General features: G+C 40.2%; 1 protein-coding gene across 4 annotated transcripts in view; it reads right to left on the bottom strand.

Moving 5' to 3' along the window:
• Nucleotides 1-25930, bottom strand: part of RNF144B (ring finger protein 144B) — a 191951-nt gene that overhangs the window by 67776 nt on the left and 98245 nt on the right. For 2 of the 4 annotated variants that reach the window (XM_034961523.3, XM_034961524.3), the window contains one exon: nt 1740-1940. In XM_034961523.3, the coding sequence (XP_034817414.1) occupies nt 1740-1904 (165 nt within the window). In that variant the 5' untranslated portion in view covers nt 1905-1940. Of the gene's footprint in view, nt 1-1739; nt 1941-13827; nt 14229-18463; nt 18569-25930 lie in introns of those variants that run through there. The other 2 variants (XM_055113213.2, XM_008976787.5) reach the window with 2 other exon arrangements.

Genomic DNA, 25930 nt, shown 5'->3' with positions numbered 1-25930 from the left:
AAAAAACATTCAGCCATTTGACTCTCTGCTTTTGAGCACTCCCTAACAATGAGGAAGTGTGAATCTAGATGACTGAAAAAGCTAACTGTACTAACTCCTACCCTCAAATTGCTGAAAGAGAAATGAGAAGCAGCCATGCTGTTTTGAATCAGGAACTAAAATCTACTGAAACAATAACAGGACAGTGTTAGCTCCCTGAGAAGATGAAATACAACCTTCACCATGTATTATTTCCCCAATGTTGACGCACACGCTTAAATTCTGCACTGTTAAATGTCATAGCAAAAACTGAATTCTTTAAACAGCAGTAACCCTCAGTGAAATATTTGCATACTGATTTTCACCACATGTTGCTTCTGACTCATTTGTTTCAAAGATTAGCAAGGGTCTGCAGCAAGGGTGAGAAAGTCAGAGAAATAATTGTTTTGAAGGACAGCCTTCAGAAACAAAGGAAGACCAAAGGAAACTGAAGTTGCTCTGAGATGACAAGGCCATTTCCTCACTTCCTATAAAGCAACACACACTAACAACAAGAGGAAGGAGAGGCAGCACAAACATCACTCCTCAGCAAGGCCTACTTCTGATCCCCCTACCTAAAACAGCAACATCCTCTAAGCCCTGAACTCCTACACAACGTTCTTATATAGAATATAAGCTCCTAAAAGCAAGAAACTTCGCTGGGTTTTGTTTCCTTAACTGATAAATCCTCGTGCCTAGAACCATTCCTGGGACATAGTTCCTGCTCAATAGATATTTGTTGATTAAATGAACAATGCTATTCTTGTCATCACTGAAGCCTACAGGAAGTCAATCTATTTCCTACCTTTATACCTTAACCGACCAACCTTCAAGGAAAAGTGGCAGTAAAGGTCACAGGTGTTGATACCAGGTGTCACACTAAAAGAGATAAGCCCACTTCTGCAGGTCTATAGGGCTCTCATTAAGTGGAATAAGAAGGATTCAGCATACTGTGAAAACAGCATAAAAGGAGCTATGACAAAGTACAATTTATATCATGTACATTGTAGAAGATGAACAAGTATATGAATGAAAATTCAGTACATAAAGTAAATTACTACCTGACTTCTCCATCATTTAAAATACCTGGTGAGTTTCTTATAGGTGGTAGTTAACTACAGCATGTTAAATTTTTTTTTTTTTTTTTTTTGAGACAGTCTCGCTCTGTCGCCCAGGCTGGAGTGCAGTGGCCTGATCTCGGCTCACTGCAAGCTCCGCCTCCCAGGTTCACGCCATTCTCCTGCCTCCGCCTCCCGAGTAGCTGGGACTACAGGCGCCCGCCACCAAGCCCAGCTAATTTCTTTTGTATTTTTAGTAGAGACGGGGTTTTACCGTGTTAGCTAGGATGGTCTCAATCTTCTGACCTTGTGATCCGCCCGCCTCGGCCTCCCAAAGTGCTGGGATTACAGGTGTGAGGCAACGCACCTGGCCAGCATATTAAAATTTTTCTATTCAGTTCCATAGTTTGAACCTTAACAGAAAGACTATTTATTCAACCAATAATTAAATTTTAAATATAAATTATACTCAGCTAAAACAAGTAAACCCAGGATTTACCATTTAAGATACTATTTGGAAATAGGTTCAAATATGAAATGCTTTCCAAAGCAGGATCATATTGTAGCACACTCTGGTTTCTCAGTAAACCACAGAAATATATCCTACTTTTATGATTTTTCCCTTTGTATTTTCTCATAGTGAAAGCATCAAGGAAAACTTACAGCTGTGCAAAAGATGCACTGGCATTCCTGGAGTGTGGTCATCTTGTCCAGAGACTGCTCACACAGGCAGAGTTTGCAAGTGATGAGGGGGGCCGGAGCCAGGTCTCCAGGAGTGGGATTTTCAGCAGTCATGGCGAGATAGTGGAGCCTACCAGCTGAGCCCATCAGCCTGTCTTCAGCGTTCTTCAGTCTCCTCAATCCCTATAGAAAGGTCCAAAGCAGAAAATATTATATGGATTGATAAAGCTATTGTTTAGCCAACACGTCTGGAGGCCAGCTGATCAAATTCTCACCCTCAGTTATCCCAAAACTTACAGCTAATGCATTTCTGGGAACGATGGGCTAGAGAGTGGTTCACCTACCTCGGCAAGGTGTCCCTAAAGTCCTGAAATGTAAGCTGACCTCACTGTCCTGATTCACATCATATGGGCTATGGAAATTAAAAGACCACTATGGTGGGGTGGGAATGGGGAGATGTTGGTCAAGCTTACAAAGTTTCATTTAGATGAGATGAATAAGTTCTGGGGAGCTCTCACACAGCATGGTGACTAGAGTTAGTAATAATACACTGTATACTTGAAAATGGCCAAGAGTAGATTTTAAATGATCTCACCACACACACACAAAGAAAAATGTGAAGTGATGATGTTCATTAGCTTGATTTAAGCATTTATATACATAGAGCAAAACATCACATTGTATACTGCAAATGTAATTTGTCAATTATACCTTAATGAAGGTCAGGGGCAGGAAATATCACTATGAGCAAACATATTTAGGAGTTGCATCACTACAATCAATTCAACAGACTCAAAAAGTACTTAAAATAGAATGTCATTCAAAAAGTTAAACAAAGAGGTAACATATGATCCAGCAATCGGGTATATACCCAAAAGAACTGAAAGCAGGGTCTCAAAGAGATATTTGTACACCCATATTCATAGCAACATTATTCACAATAGCCAAACAGTGGAGGCGACCCAAGTGTCCATCAACAGAAGAATGAGGCTGGGCGCAGTGGCTCATGCCTGTAATCCCAGCACTGTGGGAGGCTGAGGCAGGTGGATTGCTTGAGGTCAGGAGTTCGAGACCAGCCTGGCCAACATGGTGAAACCTCGTCTCTACTAAAAATACAAAATTACAAAAAATACAAAAATACAAAATTAGCCAGGCACAGTGGCACATCTGTAATCCCAGCTACTCAGGAGGCTGAGGCGGGAGAATCACTTGAACCCAGGAGGCAGAGGTTGCAGTGAGTCAAGATTGCGTCACCACACTCCAGCCTGGGTGACAGAATGAAACGTCTCAAAAAATAAAAAATTAAAAAGACAGAAGAACAAACAAAATGTGGTCTATATATACAGTGGAATAAAAAGAAATAAAATTCTGACACATGCTACGACATGGATGAACCTTGAAGACATCATGCTAACTGAAATAAACCAGATAGAAAATCAAATATTGTATGATTCCACTTAAATGAGGTACCTAGAGTAGTCAATTCTGAGAGACAAAAAGAAGAATAGAGGTTACCAGGGGCTGGTGGGAGGGGGAAATGAAGAGTTACTGTTTGTGGGGGGGTTTTTTCCTAGAGACAGGGTCTCTCTCTGTTGCCCAGGCTCGAGTGTGGTGGCACAATCATAGCTCACTGCAGCCTCGAACTCCTGGACTGACATGACCCTCCCGACTCCACCTCCCGAGTCAGGGTATGCTTCCTCACCTGGCATGTTCAACGGGTACAGAGTTTCTGCTTGGGATGATGAAATAATTGTTTTCCCCATTTTATAGATTAATTGTGATACTGATAAGTTAGGTAATCTGCCAAAGTTCTCAGAGCTTGTACATGGCAGAGCAGAAGACAATCCTCAGCCTTCTGAGGCCACCAAGCCCAGTGCCAGATCCATTACACCAGAGCTGCCTTGTGTGGATATCACATGGACAGACGAAGCAGAGAAAGGAAGGAGGAAGGGGGACAGAAAGAGGAAAAGAGAGTTGAAGTCCATGACTACAGCTATCCTTAAGGTCCCTGAAGCTGCACAGAAACAAAATTTGTCTCCCCACACAGCATGACCATGGGAAAAGACATCTTTAGACTGAAAAATAAAAACTACAGCCAAAGTTCTTCTACTAGATTGTTTTTATTCTGAATCTTTATCTTTAAAAGAGACTAAATAATTGTGAAAATAATTTCTCCACATATTCATATTTTATATCACATCTGGAAATTTCATGTTCTGGTTAAACAAAAGCAAAATCCTATAGTTCTTACTATTTTTAAAGAGTGGCCAATTCTAATAAATTCTGCCATAGAAATAATTGCAAATACACCTCCCCCTACAAGAACCAAGCTCTTTTCCTCTTAATTTTCAGACAAAAGAAATTACATGTAATCATTTGCTACCTACTCCCAACAATAGCTTAAGTCTCAATATGTAAGTACAAAAGTACTAAAACAAGTAGGGGAAAATCAAATTCGATTAGATAGAAAAGGAAAAAAATAAATTAGATATTTACTTGTCAATCTGTCCACATCCACTTTCTTAATGTCATACCAGAAAGTCAACAATTACTAACTCGAGCAACCTGAAGCATTTAAGGTTTTTCACCTACTCCCAGTACTCAGTACCAGAAAACCTGATTCAAAATAATTAAATAGGAAGCTAACTAATGGTTAGTTTCCATGTGGAAGACATGGTTTTTTCTCAGCAAATGCCGGATAAAGTTCAAGACACAGCGTTATTCCATTAACTACTGAGGAGCTGTCATCCAAGAGCAAATTAAATTCAAATAGACCTGCACGTCAAATTCAGGATTTTGAGTTTTTGTAAAAAAATCTCTCTTTATGATAAACATATGGGTAAAAATGAATGACTTTACCTTTTCCTTCCTCCCAGTTCATGCTTAAACAACTGTCATTAGCTTGCGTCTCCAGTACTCCCGGGCTCATGGCACACAGTCCCACCAACTTCCCCATCTGTTGTCTTCTCACCTGTACATTCTCAACGCTGCTTCACTGCTTATGCAATCTATTCTGAATTATCTTTCTTTCAAGAGAAATCCCAAGTAAAACAACAAGAAGAAACGTAGGTAGTAAATGCTTCCTGAGTAGGAGAAAAGGGGTAATGACACAGGCCAGAACCATCCCACACCCCAAATGTCAAATACACTTAGCCATGTGGAGAAAGCTGGTGTGAATAGCCAATCCTGTTGTTCTGACCTAGCAAGAGATCTAGGTACTCTTCAAGAAATCCAAGTATTTCTCAGTCTTACTCTATATTATTTTTTTAGAAGGAAATATTAAACAGGCCAAAGTTTTAATGTACTCTTGAAAAACAAAGACATAATTGGGATACCTCTTAGAAATTAATTGGATACTCTTGAAAGACATATTGGATTCCTCTAATAATACCTCAATTATTATCCATAATGGAATACCTATAATTAGATATTTCTTAGAAATAGTCTTCTTTTGAAGGTAGAACTAAAAATTGTGGTAATCAAGACCATGTGAAACATAATTGTCTCTTACTATAAACAGTACGTAAGTTTTTACTCCTTAAAACTAAGGAGTTACATGCCTATAGGCTATGAAGTCAAAGTTATAAAAAATATATGTAATTTTTATAATAGAAAAACCTTTACATAGCAGAGATGCATTTTGTTTTTTTAAAAATTCCAAGCATTCCAAAAAGGCAGGACTTATGACTCAGTGACATAGAGGAAAAAAGTTACATATTTCATCTCCTTGAGACGTGAACAATCCAAAATGATTCTTCAAAAAGTGATTTATTTTTCTGTGTACAATAACACCAATTCCCTAAAGCAATGGCTCTCAGACATTTTTCAACCAATGAGCTTTCAAAAACAAAAATCTTAGTCAAACCACCACTGTATAAAAGAGATTCAGGTAGACAAGTGCCAGCACCCAATAGTGGGTGTCCAGAGCCAGTCCCCTTGACCTTCCCCACTCAGCAGCCCCCCAGGCACCATTGCAGAAGCCTAAACCTGCACCATGCACAGACTAAAAACCAACCCTTTCGTTTCTCACTTTGGGCAAAACCAACAATGGATAGTTAAAAAAATGAATGAAATGCAGTGAGCACTTCATTTAAAAAAAAAAAAAAGAATATCAAACAAGAAATCCTTTCACCATTGATTCATTGCAAAATGAGCTCTTCAATCAGTAAACAGGAGAGTCCTGAAAGCCTCTAATGAATTTCCCCACACCTGAGATGCCTGTGAATGGCTCCAAGGTTTCCTTGCATTTCTTCCTTTGTGTCATATTACTATTCACCGGTCTTCACAGCATGAAACCCCCAATAGTAGAGCCTCAGGAAGCTCAGGGCATTTGATAACACACTCCCAGCTCCTCCTGTCCCTCCCATTGGGCCACAACTTCACAGGGGCACAAGCAATTCACATCCACTCCCCTCCAGGTTTCAAGAAAAGTCTTCATTCCAGAGAGAGGCTAACTCACTCCTACTGCCTCATACCTCACATTTCTATCAAAAATAAGAAAGTGACTTGAATTATCCACCCTACCACTTGATTTTAAAAGCTAACAATTATAATTACTTTTACAGTGATTATAGATGTGACTGTGCCTCTCACCGAGTGTCAAGAACCCCTTGCGAAAAGAATTTTGGCAGAGAATGCAAGGGGCACCTTGAAATCTGACAGCTGCCTTTCAAGTTTAGGCATTCTAAGGTTGGTAGCAGGTATCACTTGCTTATATATACCTAATCATAGAACAAGACAGATTGGTTGGGCCATGTAAGGAAGGAAAGCCATTCTGAAACGTCTGAGTTTGCACTAAATTACCAGGAAAGGAGAACCAGCAGTTCTACCTGCTCTATGTGTCTCTTGCACTATAAAGTGTTCATTATATGAGAAGCAAGTACTATCTGATAGGAAAGAATGGAAAGTCGCCTTTCCCCTCGTGTCTTGTCATTAGAATTGCCAAAGAAGGGAATACTTCAGCACAGAATGTATAAGGAATTTTCATATTCTGCTGATGGCCTGAAAAAGCAATCTGCTCCAAAAATGCAAATGATGGGAGAGCCAACATTCAAAGCTTTTTTTTTTTTTTTCTTGGTTGGGGGGTAGGGGACGGAGTATCACTCTGTCATCCACGCTAGAGTGCAGTGGCATGATCTCAGCTCACTGCAACCTCCACCTCCCGGGTTCAACCAATTCTCCTGCCTCAGCGTTCCAAGTAGATGGGATTTCAGGTGCCCACGACCACGCTGGGCTAATTTTTGTATTTTTAGTAGAGACGAGGTTTCACCATATTGACCAGGCTGGTCTTGAACTCCTGACCTCATGATCCGCCCACCTCGGCCTCCCAAAGTGCTGGGATTACAGGTGTAAGCCACCACACCCAGCTATTCAAAGTATTTTTAACCAATGTAGTTTATGTCTGTTTGATTATCCAAAATCAACACAGTTATTCCCTTACACAAAAAGATAGTGTAATTGGAAGGGATAATGTTTTATTAGGATACTTACCCTAATTATTATTAGGACACTTATCCCTAATTATTTTGGAATTTTTACTTTATTATGCAGAAACTTTAAAATTTGGAGAAACTGCTAAAGCACAACTAAGGAGACTAAGAGAAATAGAAAGCTACTAAAATGAATCAACTAGATATTACTGATGCCACAGGATATTAATGTAAATAAAAATCCAGTTGATCTGCACTGAGGTCTTAATTCCAAGCTATGCTATGAAATTCTAAGAGTTACTCAAGTACAGGGGACAAACAGAAGAGGAGACATATGAATACTCTCAATGTGTTTATATGCCTTTGTGAGACATCGAGTCATCACTGTGAAGTAGCTAGAATAACAGATATGAATGCATAAATATGGGAGGGAGGTAGCAAAGGGGAAAGTTTTTGAGAAGGGTGGGTGGTGATGAAGAAAGGCTGGAGTGTTGCCTTGTAAAATGGAGACATATTCTCGGGAAGCTAATATTCTAATAAAGCAGAAAAAAAGAGCAGCAATCTAAAGGTCCCATCCTTGCTTTGTTAGGAAAGCTATCCCCATATCAGCTAAGAACACACCAGGCAACCAGTTTCCACTCAATGCAATCTGAAAATCAGCATTATGTTGATCTTGGTACTTCTGCCCAATAGAGTAGTTTAGTTAGCTACTGGTTCCTTTTCCTAACAGAAACTATTAGTGAACCCAATGGTACTAATTGAGTCTAGTAAAGTGCTGAGCATTATCAGCCATTAGCTGAAGTTCTACCCTAAATACAATCCAAATACAATGGCAGGGTGACCTGCTGGCTGGTAGCAGTAGCAACAGCAATGAAGGAAGCGAGGGCTTATGGTAGACCTCCTTTGTGGCCAGTGTTGTAGCTCTACTCTCCGCTTGCATCTCCAACCAGCTCTCTGGTCATTCAAGGACAAGATGAACCAGCGTACATTCTTTCAATCAGAAAAACAGTTCTAATGCATGCCCTAACCTAAGAGGACATGAACAAATGGAAACATAGGCTGCCCCTCTCGTAGTCAGGGAACTGCAATTACTTAAATAAACTGTATATCTATTAATTACTTTTTTTTTTTTTTTTGAGATGGAGTCTCACTCTGTCTCCAGGCTGGAGTGCAGTGGCGCGATCTCGGCTCGCTGCAAGCTCTGCCTCCTGGGTTCACACCATTCTCCTGCCTCAGCCTCCCTAGTAGCTGGGACTACAGGTGCCCGCCATCACGCCCAGCTAATTTTTTGTATTTTTTAGTAGAGACGGGGTTTCACCATGTTAGCCAGGATGGTCTTGATCTCCTGACCTCATGATCTGCCCTTTTTAAAAGAATAATGCTCAAACCCAATGAGTACATACATGATATTACACATAAGTTGTCATTATTTGAAAAAATGAAATAGATTAGAAAATATCCTCTAGCATAAACAAACCCAGGAAATATTTAGGTCTTAGATGTAAGAAAGTAAATATTCACCTATTCAGGCTCTGTGAGGTGGCAGTATTGTATCACTGTGCCTCCTGTGGTAGAGAAGAGGACTTCTGTTTTCTCGCCACTGTTTCATGGCTTAAAGTGCTCAAAAAGCACTTTATTTAGTCTATAATTTCTTAGTTTTAACATCGTCATCTCAACAGTTCTAGGATGGCAATGAGATCACAACTTTGTAACTTGGAGACTATTAACCTTCTAAAAATGGAACTGATATGCAAATATAGCCCTATTAACCTTTTTGTGGGTTAAAAAAAAAGTAGGCACTTCATCAGGAAGGAGAAGCATCTTAAAGTATTAGCAAGCACTGTTTTCCAAACAATCTCTTTGCTGCTTGAAATTAGGTTATGAATAAAGTCTGTTACAACTAATTTAGTGAGATCTAATATTTTTTCTTACAAAATATATATTGGTGCTGATGTCCAAGCATGGCCAACAATGTACATGACGTTGTGATAAGCTAACTCCAAATCCTACAGAGGACAGAACATCTGGCACATCGTTTTTTTTTTTTTTTTTTTTTTTTGAGACGGAGTCTTGCTCTGTCGCCCAGGCTGCAGTGCAGTGGTGCTATCTCAGCTTGCTGCAAGCTCTGCCTCCCGGGTTCACGCCATTCTCCTGCCTCAGCCTCCCAAGTAGCTGGAACTACAGGCACCTGCCACCACACCTGGCTAATTTTTTTTTTTTTTTTTTTTTTTAGTAGAGATGGGGTTTCACCATGTTAGCCAGGATGGTCTCGATCTCCTGACCTCCGTGATCCTCCCGTGTCGGCCTCCCAAAGTGCTGGGATTACAGGTGTAAGTCACCGCGCCTGGCCCTTGGCACATCTAGTTTTAACATTTGCAAACTGCTGCTCCTTTTTTTTTGAGATGGAGTCTGGCTCTGTCCCCCAGGCTGGAGTGCAGTGGCCCGATCTCGGCTCACTGCAAGCTCCACCTCCTGGGTTCACGCCATCCTCCTGCCTCAGCCTCCCGAGTAGCTGGGACTACAGGCGCCCATCACCACGCTTGGCTAATTTTTTGTATTTTTAGTAGAGATGTGGTTTCACCGTGTTAGCCAGGATGGTCTCGATCTCCTGACCTCGTGATCCGCCCACCTCAGCCTCCCAAAGTGCTGGGATTACAGGCATGAGCCACCGCAACTGGCTTTTTCTTAAAAGCACATTTCTTCTTGCCTTCTTTCCATGTTCTCATTACCCTACAGGGTAAGGCCCAAGAGGTAGAAATCCATTCCCAGTTTTCCAAACAATATAAACTTATCAAAGAAGGTGGGAGTGAATATGAGAATAACAGCTCAATGATATTTTTGGCATGGCAATTTTGCATTCATCATGGTAGCTACCTCTTCAATATCACCACTGTGCCTTGCCCACTCCTGTTTTAATTAGTGGTTCCCTGCCTCCCACAATTATTCACACAGCCCTGCTAAATAATTTTCTTCCCTATGCCTGGCATAACAACAAACCTCAGAAGCAGGAAGGAACGCCACTTAAAGGCAGGTCAGACAATGATGTAATTGACCAATCAAGGAGAAGTGGTATTTCAAAGAGCCTTATAGAGCAAGAGCCAGGCTGATTTCTTGGGTCAGGACATTACCAGAAAACCAGAGCCACTAAAGCACGAATATCTAAATCAAAAAATTTTTTTCAAATGAATAAAAGCATGTGCCAATATTACCCCCTCCTGTTAAAGTTAAAAGTTTCATATAGAAATTTTAATTAGAAACAAATTGGAAACCAGTTTGGAAGAGGAATCTTCACCCCACCTGAGCAAAGTGCAGGTGTAGATTTTTGTATGTCTTTGCCAATTAATTTCCTATAACAGGAATTTATCATGAAGGAAACAAAGTCAACACACAAAGAACAAATTCTACACATTAGGTGCTAGGGATGTAAAGGTGATTAAACCCAGCTCCTACTTATTAAGAGTCAACTAGTTGAGGAGGTTTTCAACAGAGGATTTCATATAATCATATGCAGGAGAATGTGTGGGTTTATGGTTTCAGCCACAAGTTCAACAGAGAGAAACGAGTTGTCTTGTTCGATCTTCCCAAGAAAAACAAAGAACAAGTTGATGAAGGGCTGGGACTCAAACTCGTAACTTCAAAAGATTTAGAGAACAATGGGACATGGCTTTCAAAGTATGCTCTTAATAAATACTCCAAGCCATGTGATCAGAAGTATCTCCAGCTATGAATAAGAAAAGTCTATTTCACTTAGATTGCTGTGTTTTGAATTCAAGAAAGAGATCTGCTCATAGATGAGAAGATCCTCATTCCACGTTGCAGAAGCATTGGTCATTTTTACTCATTTAATATATAGTTATCCATTTTTTAATAACAACTATGGTATGATGCATTAGGTTCCAAAGTACTCACCGACTGGGTAAATAGCAAATGCCAAAGTTAATAAAACTAAAACTTTAGTCCGAGACCTCCCACATACACCTAAAGGTAAAAATTATGAATTAAAATATTTACATAAATTAACTTAGGTGTCATATACCTCTTAATGGTCAAATGGTCAAGGTAACACTACCAAGAAAATTAAGATGATTGAGGTGACAAACATCGAAGTACTTTTTATAATCTGGCAAAGCAATGTGAATTCAGAACTACCACTCTAGACCCAAGTCACTTCTGACCTTATAAGAATTTCTTCCGGACAGAGACCACATCTTAGCCATCTTTATATCCCAGCATCTAACCTAGCACCTAGCAAATCATAGTCACTCAGTAGTAGAGTGGATAACTTTTCTGATTGTACGTGGAGGAGAGAAAATATTAAAGGCCTAGTTCTCATCTGTATTCACTTCCAGAAATTCACAAGCTGAAAATATTGACCATTTGTTTCAGGTAAGGAGCTTCTATAAATTAAGGTAGGCACCCCTGAAAGAAATGTTTCAGTACTTAGGGGCAATGGCTACAGATACCTATTCCCCAAAGTCCAAGTGAAAAGCATGACTTGTCTGGCAGCTTGGCCCTTTTCCCACATCCAAAATAATCAGTTGTACAAAGTAGGCTTAGTCCCAAAACTGCTCGGACTTTGTTCCTTCACTAACATCTGGGTTCAGCATGATTCCTGACCTCTATCTCAAACTGGAGATTTCAAACACTAAGAACTTCACTCTCCAAGAAAGTAATGTCATAAAGTCAAGGCCAGGGGAAACAAAGAAGCCAGGATTAGCAGAAACACTTCGGAGAAAGGATTCTGACATACATATAAATGTTTCTAAATGTCTAAAATATTGAAATGACTTTTCAAGAAGGAAATTTTAAGTGCACCTCCTCAGATGAAAAATATTCATACTACTGAAGAGAAAGACGTTTTTCAGGAAGTTAAATGGTCATACCCGGTAGATAAAATAAGCTTTTTCTTTCCAGAGAGAGCATACTCTTCTCTCTGCTGTAGAGTTTGGCTCCAAAAACCTGGTTCATAATCTGAGACCCAAAAACTGATTATTTTAAAAAGACATGTCTTAAGCTGACCTAGTTTGGAAGCCTGAATGCCTTTAAATTGCCAGTGAACTGAAACCATTCATGAGAATGGGGCTTTTGAATGCTGAGAATGTTCTTTGGGGCTCAGCACAAAGATATTTGGCATAGATGACTGTAAATATTTATAAAACTCTGGGTAAATGGGCAGGATTTGACCACACTCAAGCCCGACTTCCAGCACAGTAGTGTAGGAGAAAGTTATCTAGGGTGATTGTTTGGGGTTTTGGGGGGTTTTTTTGGTCGAGTTTTGTTTGTTTTAAATAAAAAGCCAAGCAACCCAATTCTACTACTCAACATCTTTTTCACGTTCACTATATATGTTTACCTTTTTTTAATCAAGATAATTAATTAGTCAGAGACTACTTTTGAAACTGAGGTTTTTCCCTTTCCCACTTTTCTAAGTTTATGCCCACGACAAAAAAAAAAAAAAAAAAAAATGCCAGTCAAAGCTGTGCAAGGGCAGAGCAGGAGTTGTGTGAAACCATGACCTTGGATTTCATAATACAATTATCTACAAGTGGCTTTGTGGATCTGCTATAGGTTTTTCTCCCCCTCAAGATAGTTTTAGAAGTATTTAAGGCACTGCTGTCCATGAAAAGGACCCAGGTTGTGAAGGAAAGATAAACTAAGGAGAAGGAGGGACTCACAGAGGGATTTGATGTGAAAGGGACCAAGAGGCTCATTTCAGTGAAAGCTGCGGCAGACAGATACTCTAATTAGCCAGCAACTCAGTTAGGACTGGCTAGGTTCCTTTTGCCTCTTACCCACACCCTAAAAACTGAGTCATCCCAAAGTTCATTTATTTTGCTTCTGGGCACAGACACCCCCTAATCTGCTTCCTCAGAAATGTTAGATACATTGCCATTTAATTTATACCTCTCAATGTTCAAATAAACGTCCAGAAATGCCAAATCGGAAGAGCAGAGATAGTCCTGTTAAGAGACTCAGAGCTAATGTTTTGATAAGATACATGTGGCAGAAAGCAATATGAAACTGACAGTCTGTTATGAGAACATGAAAAAAGAACATTTCCCAGAGAAGGGAATTAATTTCTGGGAAATCTTTATGTGAATAGTATATATGCATGAGGAGCAGACTTACAGCAAGATCCTTGAAACTCATGAGAAAAACAAAAGGTGTTTTAGAAAGAATAAGCAAAAGATACCTACCTTTTCCCTGCAGAAACGACAATCAGTTCGATTTTAACTTAAATTTGAGAATGGCTCTCGTAGTATCAGAGTTTCACTGTTTCATTAGCAATTACCTGATAAAATAAGCACTATAATGCATAATCCGAGATTATGCCAACTTTTGGTCTCCCCTTAAGACCTAGGGAGAGGTCTGGTCTAATCTCGGATTCTACAATACATTCTATTATAGAAACTGTTTTATTAGAAATGAAACTACTTTCCTTTAACAAAGGCATTTTTCTTCTAAGTTAACAGGTGTTTAAGGCATTCAGAATGAATTCAGTTCTGTATGGTTTGAGCACTAGAGACAGAAAATCGAAAAATTGTGGTGTCACAGATAGTTTCCTGTTCTTTTTCCTTAGTCCAGCAACACCATTCCGGTCTTGCAACGCCTGTAGCCTTTAAAAAGCTCGCTAAACCTACCTGGCAGCAGACCTGCGTTCCTCCGTCGCCGGGCTTCTCAGTAGCCTCCCTCGCGCTCACCGCCAGTCCGGGCTGCTGGCACACCGGACAGGAGGAGCTCTTCCATTCTCTCCGCTTTCCTCCGTGCTCTGCGGCTGACAGCTTTACACTTTGCAAGACTGCAACAGGACTCGCGCTCCCAGACCTACGGGTCGGGAGGAGGCGGAGTCCCCGACCGCCTCCTAGCCTTGACTGGCAGCTGCGATGCCCGGGACTGTTGCAGCGGGAGCGTGGGGCACAGCTCGCCAGCAGCGGTAGCAGCGCGTTTATTTATACAGGAAGCTCAGGCGCCGCACTTCCTACTTCCCATGTGGGTCGTACTTCAGCTGCAGGTGTTGGCCTTAACCCTATCCGAACCCGGGCGCGCTGCACCGACTCTACTGCTTGTCAGGACCTGTCTCTTGTTCTCCTGGGACCGCTGTTGCAGGAATTCAGAGCAGGGGGTGCAGGCAGCTGCCCCTAGCGCACTTCTTCTGCCCAGACAGGGACAGCTCACCTCTTGGCCTTAAGCGCCTGCTACCTCTCTGTCTGTACATATCCTCACAGGCCACCTTTCTTTATTTTCTCCCTCCTTCCCAGCTCTTTAAATCTCTTTCTTCTACTTCTAACAGCCCAGACCTGCCTTCCCACGTGGCAGACAACTGTTTTATAGAAACACTTCCCATGCACATCTCATCAAAAAACAGCTTGTACCTCACTTGTCCTTTTGCATCTAATGATGAAATTAGAATACCTGTGAATCAAATCGGGAATAATCTTAGTTTACCTCATAAAATACAGACACTTCTTGATGAAACAATGATTTCACTTGAAGTGCTTTGTAACTTAACTGGTTGTACCCTCAATTAAACAAAAATGTAACAAAATAATCCAGAAGCTGTGAGGTATTATGAAGTGCTTCCTTGCTCCAAACCCTTGGACACTTCATTTGTGTGACATTCATAATGAATCGCATACCTACTCATTCCCCATATCCCCCATAGATCACAATCACCTAAGTCTGCTGAACATTGCCATTTAGGAATGTCGCTCTGACACAAGAATCTGTGTTCACTCTGCAATCCCTCTCTACTTTTGCAACCACTGTCAGGAATGTGCTTCCTAAAAGGAAGGGACTCACAGGCCCTTTGTGGAAAGGATCTGTGCACGCCAACAGGCACCATTCCAAACGACACAAGCAAACATTGCTTCTCAGCCCTCCAAGTTGAAGAAAACCTCTAGGTCAAAGCAAAGTGCTGAATAACACAGTGTATCTACATGTGCCATGCTAGGGCAGGTAGGAGGACCAGCTCACCAGTCAGGGAGGAAGAGAAAAAGGACAGGGGCAATAAGATGATAAAAGAACCCACAGTAGGATATTTGAGCTTGAAAAGTCTTCCTAGCTATTTTAGCAAATAACCTGATTTTAAAAATAAGGAAACTGGGCTGGGTGCGGTGGCTCACATCTGTAATCCCAACACTTTGAGAGGCCAAGGCGGGCAGATCATCTGGGGTCAGGAGTTCAAGACCAGCCTGGCCAACATGGTGAAACCCCGTCTCTACTAAAAATACAAAAAATTAGCTGGGCGTGGTGGTGGGCGCCTATAATCTCAGCTACTCGAGAGGCTGAGGCAGGTGAATCGCTTGAACCTGGGAGGCAGAGGCTGCAGTGAGCCGAGATTGCGCCATTGCACTCCAGCCTGGGTAACAAGAGCGAAACTCTGTCTCAAAAAAAAAAAAAAATAAGGAAACTGATGTCCAGGAAGATTTAAGAGATTGGCCCAAACCAGACACAGGCCAAGCTAGAATGAGACCTAAATCTGAGTTACATGAGGAAGGTGAATGTAAATAAAAACCATCCCAAAGGAAGTCCAACCTTCAGATTTAGCAATGGCTTAGGTTCTGAGATAATCTATTTCAAGGAATTTTCTTGGTATAGTGACCATTTTGGTGGACAGGAACTAGGAAAGATAAAAAGCAACCTCTAAGAGGTTAGTTTATTCACTGGTGTTGATGCAAATCTCCTGAGCCTTAAACCAAAGTTCAACACAGAGTCCACTTTTCAAATTACCATTCATAAATTATAATCTCTTGTTAACAGGATAAGGGAAGAAGCTGCTGCCAATATGAATGAGAACATAAGCACGAATAGTGCTGCCTATTATCCCACATATTTTGCACAACTGAGTAACATCACCGCTGATTATTTTCAACCATGCAACTATGCAAATTTTTTTTAAATTGCAGTCAAAATTTAATAAGACTAAATAAACATGTTGAATGCTATAATATTATGTGAACAAACTCTCTCAGATCTTCCTAAGGAGTCTACAGTGTGAATGGATATTCATTCTCTGGAGCATTTATTGATCTCCTCCCAGACAATCTGCTAGGTTCTATTAAGATAATGATATTAGACATGGTCTCCCTGTCCTCAAAGACCTCTCAATCCAGGGAAGGAGTAAGACAAGCAAATCAATTATCAGGGTACTGATAGTTGTACCCAATGTGTGAGTGATACATAATGTGTGATATGATAGACTTAAGCATGATGTGCTATTGGGAGCACAGAGAAGAAGAATTTAAAGGAAAGGAGTTGATGAAAAGAATCAAGTCTTCTCTGAGAAGGTGATTATATTAATCTGTTCTCACATTGCTATAAAGAAATAACTGAAACTGGGTAATTTATAAAGAAAAGAAGTTCAATTGGCTCATGGTTCTGCAGCTGCACAGGAAGCATGGCTGGGGAGCCCTCAGGGAGGTTACAATCATGGTAGAAGGTGAAGGGGAAGCAGGCACGCATGTCTTACGTGACTGGAACAGAAGCAAGGTGGGGTGGGGCGGGGAAATGCCACACATGTTTAAACAACTAGGTCTCTCAAGAACTTATTGTCACAAAAAACAGCACCAGGAGATAGTGCTAAACCATTTATGAGAACTCTGTCCCTATGGTCCAATTACCTCCCACCAGGCCCCACCTCCAACACCGGGGATTACAATTCGACCATGAGATTTGGCTGAGGACACAGATCCAAACCATATCAGTGATTTAAATCTGTGTCTTCAAGTAGCCCAATAGGTGTGGTAGAGAAGGGTAAACCAGGCTGAGCAAACAGCTAAAACAAAGGCTTAGACATGAGACTCTAGGTGAAGTTTTTCATAATTCAGACAGAGTTGATACATCCAGAATAAATGAATGAGGGTCTGAGCTAATGCAGTGACAACTGCCATGCAAAGGAAGGGAACCAATGGAGAGAGATTTCAGAAACAGAAGTGATGGAACTTGGTATCTGATTGGATGTTATATTAGTCCATTCTCACATTGCTATAAAGAAATACCTGAAACTGGGTAACTTATAAAGAAAAGAGATTTAGTTGGCTCACAGTACTGCAGGCTTTATAGGCTTTAAGCATGATGCTGGCATCTGTTTGGCCCTCTGGAGAGGCCTGTCACATGGTCAAAGTAGGTGCAAGAGAGTGTTTCGGGGGGAGGGGGGAGGGAGGCGGTGCTACACACCTTTAAATGACCAGCTCTCACGAGAACTCACTATCCCCAGGACAGTACCTAGGGGGATGGTGCTAAACCATTCTTGAGAAATTTGCCCCCACGATGCAATCACCTCCTACCAGGCCCCACCTCCAACAATGAGGATTACATTTCAATATGAGATTTGGGCAGGGACACACATCAAAACTATATCAGATGCAGGGGGATAAGAGAAAAAGAATAGCCCCAACTGCTGGCACCACTAAGAGGGGGAATAAAAGAGAAATGATGGTAAGGAAACCATGATAATTCAAATTAAGATCTATAGAATCAGAAGTGCCTCTGGGGCATACTGGAAAAACTGACCAGCAGGCTATCAACAGAGAGAGATCTAGGGTGGAGAGTCATTTGGGAATTGCCATCATTTAGGTGGTGGCCATAGATGAGATTACCAAAAGCTAAGACAACCCACATGCTATAGAGGGAAGCAGAGGATTTGGACCTTGGCAAACTCCACTACCCACTCATTATTATGTAACCTTAATGAAGTTATTTAATATACCTGAAACTCAGTTTTCTCATCTATAAAATAAGAATGATGACATTCATCTCATAGGCTGTTGTGAGGGTAAAAGTGTTTTTTTTAAGTAGCTACCAAAGTGCCTGATACACGGAGATGCCTGCACGATACAAATCTTGATGGGCCGGGGTGGTGGTTGGGGTGGAGGCAGTGACTGGCAGCTCCTGGAATTGTGTACTGCACAACCTGCTCAGCTGTACACCATGGTCCTGGCCTGATACACATTAGGAACTCAGTCAGTGTTATTTATCTAAGAAAGGGAAAGGGGAAGGAAAAGAAAGGGTTAAAAAAAGAGAACCCAAAAGAACATCAGTATTTAAAGGGTAGGTAAAAAAGGGAGCCCTCAAACAAGTCTAAGAAAAAATTGCTTATTTTATACTACAAAAATAAAGGTAGGCCAGGCACAGTGGCTCACGCCTGTAATCCTAGCACTTTGGGAAAATCGCATGGCCTAAGCCCAGGCATTCAAGATTAGCCTGAGCACCTGTGATAGTGAGACCCTGTCTCTACAAACAATAAGAAATACATTAACAAGACATGGCAGCACATACCTGTAGTCCCAGCTACCCAGGAGGCTGAGGCAGGAGGATCACTTGAGCCCAGGAGGTCGAGGCTGCTGTGAGCTGTGATCACACCACTGCACTCCAAGCCTGCGCAACAGAGTGAGACCCTGTCTCAAATAAATAAATAAATACATATTTTTTTTAAAAAATAAGTAAATGTAACATTTCATATTTCAAACTGAAATGTAAAATCCAGACACTACAATCTACAAAAATATTTTTTAACTTTCTGAGCAATGACATATTACAAATTGTTCACCAGAGATTGTGCCTGTAATCCTAGCACTTTGGGAGGCCAAGGCAGGTGAATCATTTGAGGTCAGGAGTTCAAGACCAGCCTGGCCAATGGCTCACGCCTGTAATCCTAGCACTTTGGGAGGCTAAGGCAGGTGAATCATTTGAGGTCAGGCGTTCAAGACCAGCCTGGCCAACATGGTGAAACCTTATCTCTACTAAAAATACAAAAATTAGCCAGGTATGGTGGCACATGCCTGTAATCCCAGCTACTCAGGAATCTGAGGCAGGAAAATTGTTTGAACCAGGAGGCAGAGGTTGCAGTGAGCCGTGATCACGCACCACTGCACTCCAGCCTGGGCAACAAAGCAAGACTCTGTCTCAAAAAAAAAAAAAAAATGTATTAACTGATAATATACCTAAAGTCATATAAAAGCAAATCAAAATAAATCTAAAACATACTTAAAGTTTTCCCTGCATGTGAGGCCAAAAAATAAATATAATTTACAGATCCTATATATGTGTAAGATACTGAAATAATATATATCATACTACATAATATATAACATATAATAGGTATATATTATAAAGTGCATTCTACCCCTATATAAGAATCAACAAGTAGAATTTCTTCTTTGGAAAATTATTCTCTTTAATCAATAAAGAAAAGTCTAGAGTTGTTCTTGATATTATCCTTCTATTCTACCTTAGTACCTATGTTAGAAACACATACCTTAGACTTTACATCTTCCTTACATCCTGTGGTTAAAACATAATTTTTTTAATGGTTTGTTCGGTCTCAATAAATCAGCTGTAAGAATGCAAGTATTGGGAAACCAGCTTCTGCAATAGATGCAGATCTCTCTCCACAGGAACAGATATAAGGCAAAGGTCATGGTGTTCTGACAGTTTGGTCATTTCTCATTTCCAAACAGCTACAATTTAATTTGCATTTTTCTATTGCATCTAACGGGGTGGATCTTATTCGTTCAGCATTATTGAGTGTTTCACATCTAGAACTAAGCGTAAGATAATACAAAATAAGACTATTACAAAATAGTATGATAGAAACTATGCCAGAGATGTATTCAGGGTAGCACAGCAGTCAAAGAACAGATATTGAACTACATAGAAAGTGAAACTGTGGGCCGGGCACGGTAGCTCATGCCTGTAATCCCAGCACTTTGGGAGGCCAAGGCAGGTGGATCACAAGGCTAGGAGATCGAGACCAGCCTGACCAACATGGTGAAACCCTGTGTCTGCTAAAAATACAAAAATTAGCTCGGCATAGTGGCGCATGCCTGTAATCCCAGCTACTTGGGAGGCTGAGGCAGGAGAATCACTTGAACCCAGGAGGCAGAGTTTGCAGTGAGCTGAGATTGTGCCACTGCACTCCAACCTGGTGACAGAGCGAGACTCTGGCTCAAAAAAAAAAAATAAAGAAAGAAAGAAAGAAAAAAAAAAAGAAAGTAAAACTGTGACCAGAGGACATCATCCAGTTACATACACATATATAGGACATACACATATAGGATATACATCCAGTCATGTAGTATGATAACATAAGTTTCACAAAACTTGAGACATGTCATCTTGGTTATATTTCATACTTAACATGAAGTATCTCAATGCCTTACAGAGCAAGTCAAAACCAACTGGGACCCAACAAGAAAAAACAGAATCATGTCCAACTGCCATTGCCATTATTCCACATGAGAGCCCATAATGACTCAGGATAGAGAGCTGAATGAGAGAGCAAGACTCCACGGGATTCTGTCGTCCAGGACTCTCATATCCTATATGACACCACTAGCAAGTTAGGGTTAAGGACCAATGAGATCGTGGAGTTCAGCACCTCACTCTCTCCAGAAAAAAATGATTCTGCACTAGCCCTGAATTAAAATTCTCCACTAGAGAGTCAGATGAAATTGTCTTGATAATCCTTATGTTTGCAAGGTTTACGGTAATCCTGCTATTACTGTCACCTCCAAATTCCTGCATAAGATAATCAATTTTGGGGGGAAAAAATCCCCAGTGTTCCCGTAGTCATCACCACAGCCAATGTATTAACTAGTTTACAGGAAATGAAGCACTTCGTACTGTGCATTTGCATCCAGCATTGACACAGAGGACTGCCCTGAATTAAGATTCAAATTACTTCTTGGCTTAACAGATGGGGAACTCAATTCTTGGAATTCAGACTCCACCCTACAGACACCAAATTAGTCACAGATAGGAATATTATAGATGTTAACTTTCCAGCAGGACTTTATTTTGAAAGGCACCTTAAAAACGTGTTTTCTCTATGACAGAAATGTCACGTCCTTCTTTTCTCCACCTTCTCCTTTCCCCATCTCCTCCCTCTTCCCGCAAAATAGTGAATCACCAAGTCCCCAATGAAACCAGGAAACCAGACAGAGTTAACAAACACTACCATCTGCAACAGATCAAAGAAACAAAAGTGAAAACGTGGAAGCCAGGGATGGATGGAGTATGGAGAGGAGCAGAGAACCACTGCGTGGGGAAATAAATGCAGGTACCTCAAGGGGGAGGGACCCTGTCCTGGATCCTACAGGAGACACAATATCCCCTATGCTGGCAAAGTCTATTTCCCTTCTACAGTTACTACTGGGTACCTGCCACCCTCTATACCCTGCATACCTATACCTTGAGAATATGTCTCAAGAGGGTTGGCTGTTGTTTCAATACATCTCCCCACAGCACATGTCACAGGACAGCCCTCGAGAAACATCTCGTGGCCTTAGCTAGTGCAGCAACAACCACAGACTCTGTGTGCCACCACGTTTACATCTCCAACAAAAAGGAACCTCGGAGAGGTCCTTCTTACATATCAGCAGTCCTGAAATAGATCTTTCTCATTCCCCTGAAAAGGAGTCACATTCAGATTAAACACATGACCGTGGGTTTAAATAAGCAATCATCACAGTCAAGTGACATGTCTTTGCAAAGCACCTTTTTCCAAGGGTCTCGAAAATAACTTTTAAATTCTTATTACGCCTGATCAACAAAACCATGCTAATCTCATGAAAGTCACCATGTCCCCAGATGCAAGGAATTATCTCAGAAGGCCAATAGTGAAGAAAAACACCTTGCCCAGGGTCATCTCCACTCCAATGCACAGTCTTTTCCTCCCTCCTCCAGCCCAGCTTCCTGTATTCCTCTTCTGTGGCACGTATAAAGCACTCTCATTGTTTACATGCCCATCTCCTTCAACAGTCCTGCAAGAAGAGTGTCATCATACGTATTTTTTTTTTACTTTCTATTCACATCAGCTCCTCACTCACCTATTTTCCTAGGGGGTCTTCTAACCATTTGCATTTTTCTCTGTGCTCCTTCATCAGACTATGTATGATACACACACACACACACACATCCCCCTATCTTAACTCTATGAACCATCTATTTATTCCCTCTATCCATTTTGTTTTAGTACAGCTTATATTTTTTCCTGACAATTTATAAGAGCTGTTTGTAAATTATTGTTAATAGTACTTTTCCTGCAGTATATTTTACAAATACTTTTTCCAGACATAGCTGATGTCTATTGATTTAACATTACTGCTGCCACACAATGGGTTTTGACTGCATATATCTGATATTTATTCCTTTTCTTATATAGTTCCTGGGTTTTCCATCCTTTAAAAGGTTTCCTAAGCTTTAGCTTGTACATGTGTGTTTTTCTGGATTTTCCTGTGAAATGGTAATTTGTTAAATTTGTTTTTCATCCATCAGGGAATTCACTTTGTATCATTTATGATGAGTCCTGTTGTATTTTAACCAGATAGAGAACTACCTATGCCAGAATAATTTGTTAACTCATGATTTTTCCACTGAATTGGACTACAATATGTATCAAATATTATCTGTATTCTGATTTATCTACTCTGAAGCAACTATTTTTGAATCTATTCTGTTCTAATGTTTGTGTGTTGCTAAGCCAATACTATCTTGATTACAGTGACTTTATAGCATTCTTATTTTTCATACTTTTCTTGAATAGGGCATTTGACAATATAAAACTTTATAGTCATTTTATGTAATTTTTGAACACTAAGTTGCTATTCTATTCTGAATTGCAAGAACTTTATTTTATTTTTAGAGTTTTATCATATCATTTAAGGGAACACATATCCCCATTTCTTAGTGCTCACTGGTAAAACAGAAGATTTCAATTCATATATTTATCTTGCATCCAGCCATTTTCCCAAATATTTTACCAATTCTACTAGAGTGGCTTTTTAAATTTAGTCTCATGTTTGGTGGTATGTGCACAATCATGTCAGCAACAACAAAAAAAAAAGATGCTTTTATTTTTTATTTTCCAGTAAATATATCAAAAACACAACTTTTTGTCTTGTTGCATTTGTTAGAACACCAAAGGTAATGATAAATTTAAAAAAACTGATCATAGGCTTTCCTATCTAGATTCTTATGTAATTGTTTTAATAGTTCATCATTTATAATGAAGTTTGCTAGTTTTTTCACAAACAGTCTTTATTACGTTTAAGTAATTTCCTTCTATTCCTCCTTAAGAGTTTTATTAGGAATAGTACTTTATTAGGAATAGAACTTCATCAGATGGCTTTCAGAGACTATTGATACAATCAATATTACTAATCTTTTATAGTTTTTATATAATGGACTAAGTGGCTGGATTTTCTGATATGAAACCAATTTCATATTCCTGGAATAATACTTTCTTGATCATATTGTAATATCCTATACTGGTATTCAAGATATGCTGGCTTCATAAAGCAAATTGGGGGAATACTTATTTTTTTCTATAATCTGGGATAGGTTGAATAACATTGTAATTATCTGACTTTTAAAGACAGAATGACCATAAATTTCTCATTCAAACCAGGACACTTTGACAATGAAAGAAGATGCTAATAAATAATGGAAATGATGGAACTTTTAAAATATACACTAATTGACAAAATAATTGGTTTTATTGTATTGTTGGACTAATAAAATAGTTCAAAAATGATCTTCAAAAATAAAACTTTTCTTAAACTTGTTTTTTAAGAGATGGGATCTCATTCTGTTGCCCAGTCTGAAGTGCAGTGGTGGAATCATATCTTACTGCAGCCTTGAACAATTCTCCAGCCTTAGGACTACAGGCACATGCCACCATGCCCAGCTAATTTTTTAAATTTTTTGTAGAGATGGGGTCCCACTGTATTACCGAGTCTGGTCTCAAGAAATACTCCCACCTCGACCTCCCAAAGCACTGGGATTACAGGCATGAGCCACCACACCCAAGCTAAAATATTTTTATATTGATTAATGTTTATATTAAAAACATAACAAGGGGCTGGGGGGCCCATGCCTCTAATCCCAGCACTTTGGAAGCCCGAGGTGGGTGGATCAACTGAGGTCAGGAGTTCAAGACCAGCCTGCCCAACACGGCGAGACCCTATCTCTACTAAAAATACAAAAATTATTCTGGTGTGGTGGTGTCCGCCTGTAATACCAGCTACTTGGGAGACTGAGGCACGAGAATCGCTTGAACCCAGGAGGCGAAGCTTGCAGTGAGCCTAGATGGTGCCACTGCACTCCAGCCTGGGCAACAATGTGAGACTCTGTCTCAAAAAAAAAAGTATATATATATATATATATATATATATATGTATATATATATATATATATGTGTATATATATGTATATATATATACACACACGTATATATATACACATATATATATACACACACATAAAAAAATACATATATATATAAAACAAGGTAAATAATTATTCTTGGCACATATTCAGATACTTTCATCAGTTTATCACTAATACTGACTCATTGCTATTTTTATGAAGAATGTTATATTTTCAATATGATATCTTTCATTTTTTAATTTTTATTTTTTAGAGATAGGATCTCCATCTATTGTCCAGGCTGGAGTAAAGTAGCAAGATCATAGCTTAGTGCAGCCTCAAACTCCTGGGCTCAAGAGATCCTGCCATCTCAGCCTCTGTAGTAACTAGGACTATGATCACATGCCACCATGTCTGGCTAATTTTTGAATTGTTTTGTTGTTGTTCTTGTTTTGTAAGAAACAAGGTCTCACTACGTTGCCCAGGCTGGTCTTGAACTTCTCCTGGCCTCATGCAGTTCTCTCACTTTGGCCTCTCAAAGTGCTGGGATTACAGGCATGAGCCACTGCGCCTGGTCAATATCTTTAATTTACTAAATATTCCTTTAATCTTCTTCAAAGGTACATTTCATAGTTAATAAATTTGAAATTGTGACACCTTCAATTGACTCTTTTCTGTAAATAATAATTGTAATTGAGAACATACTCTATCTTCAGTGCTCCAGTATCTAGCAAGCTTGGGGAAAATTCTACTAAATATATTATTAATATTCCTATTTTTTAGCCAGACATGGTGGTGCCCACCTGTAATCTTGGGAGTCTGAGGCATGAGAATCGCTTGAACCCAGGAGGCGGAGGTTGCAGTGAGCTGAGATTGCGCCACTGCACTCCAGCCTGGGTGACAGAGTGAGACTCTGTCTCAAAAAAAAAAAAAAAAAAAAAAAAAAATCTATTTTTATATTGAATTACAGTTGACCCTGAACAACACAGGTTTGAGCTGCATGGGTCCATTTATGTGTGGATTTTCTTCCACCTCTGCCACCCCTGAGACAGCAAGACCAATCTGTCACTCCTCAACCTACTCAACATGAAGACCACAAGAATGAAGACCTTTATGATGATCCACTTCCACTTAATCAATAGTAAATATGTTTTTCTCTTCCCATTTGGGGATTGGAATTTAGCATCCTACAATCCTTTAATTCCTTAATCTTCCATCGTCACTCCAATCCCCAAATCTGAGTCATTTCATCATTCCCATTCTCTGCTCACCTTGCTCCTTTTTCTTTGAGACAGGGTCTCGTTCTGTCACCCAGGCTTGAATGCAGTGGTACCATCTCAGCTCACTGCAGCCTCAAATTCCCAGGCTCAAGTGCTCCTCCTGCCTCAGCCTCCCTAGTAGCTTGGACCCCAAGTGCCACCATCCACCACGCCTAGATAATTTTTTTTTAATTGTTATTTGAAGAGACAGAGTTCTCCCTATGTTGCCCAGGCGAATCTCAAACTCCTGGCCTCAAGTGATCCTCCTGCCTTGGCCTCCCAAAGTACAGGGATTATGGGCATGAGCCACCATGCCTGGCTGAAATTTTTTTTAATA

The sequence above is a fragment of the Pan paniscus genome, chromosome 5, assembly GCF_029289425.2.
Source record: "Pan paniscus chromosome 5, NHGRI_mPanPan1-v2.0_pri, whole genome shotgun sequence".
In the NCBI taxonomy this organism is placed as follows: domain Eukaryota; kingdom Metazoa; phylum Chordata; class Mammalia; order Primates; family Hominidae; genus Pan; species Pan paniscus.
Note: the sequence above shows the minus strand (reverse complement) of the source record. Positions and strands in the feature narration are given on the sequence as shown.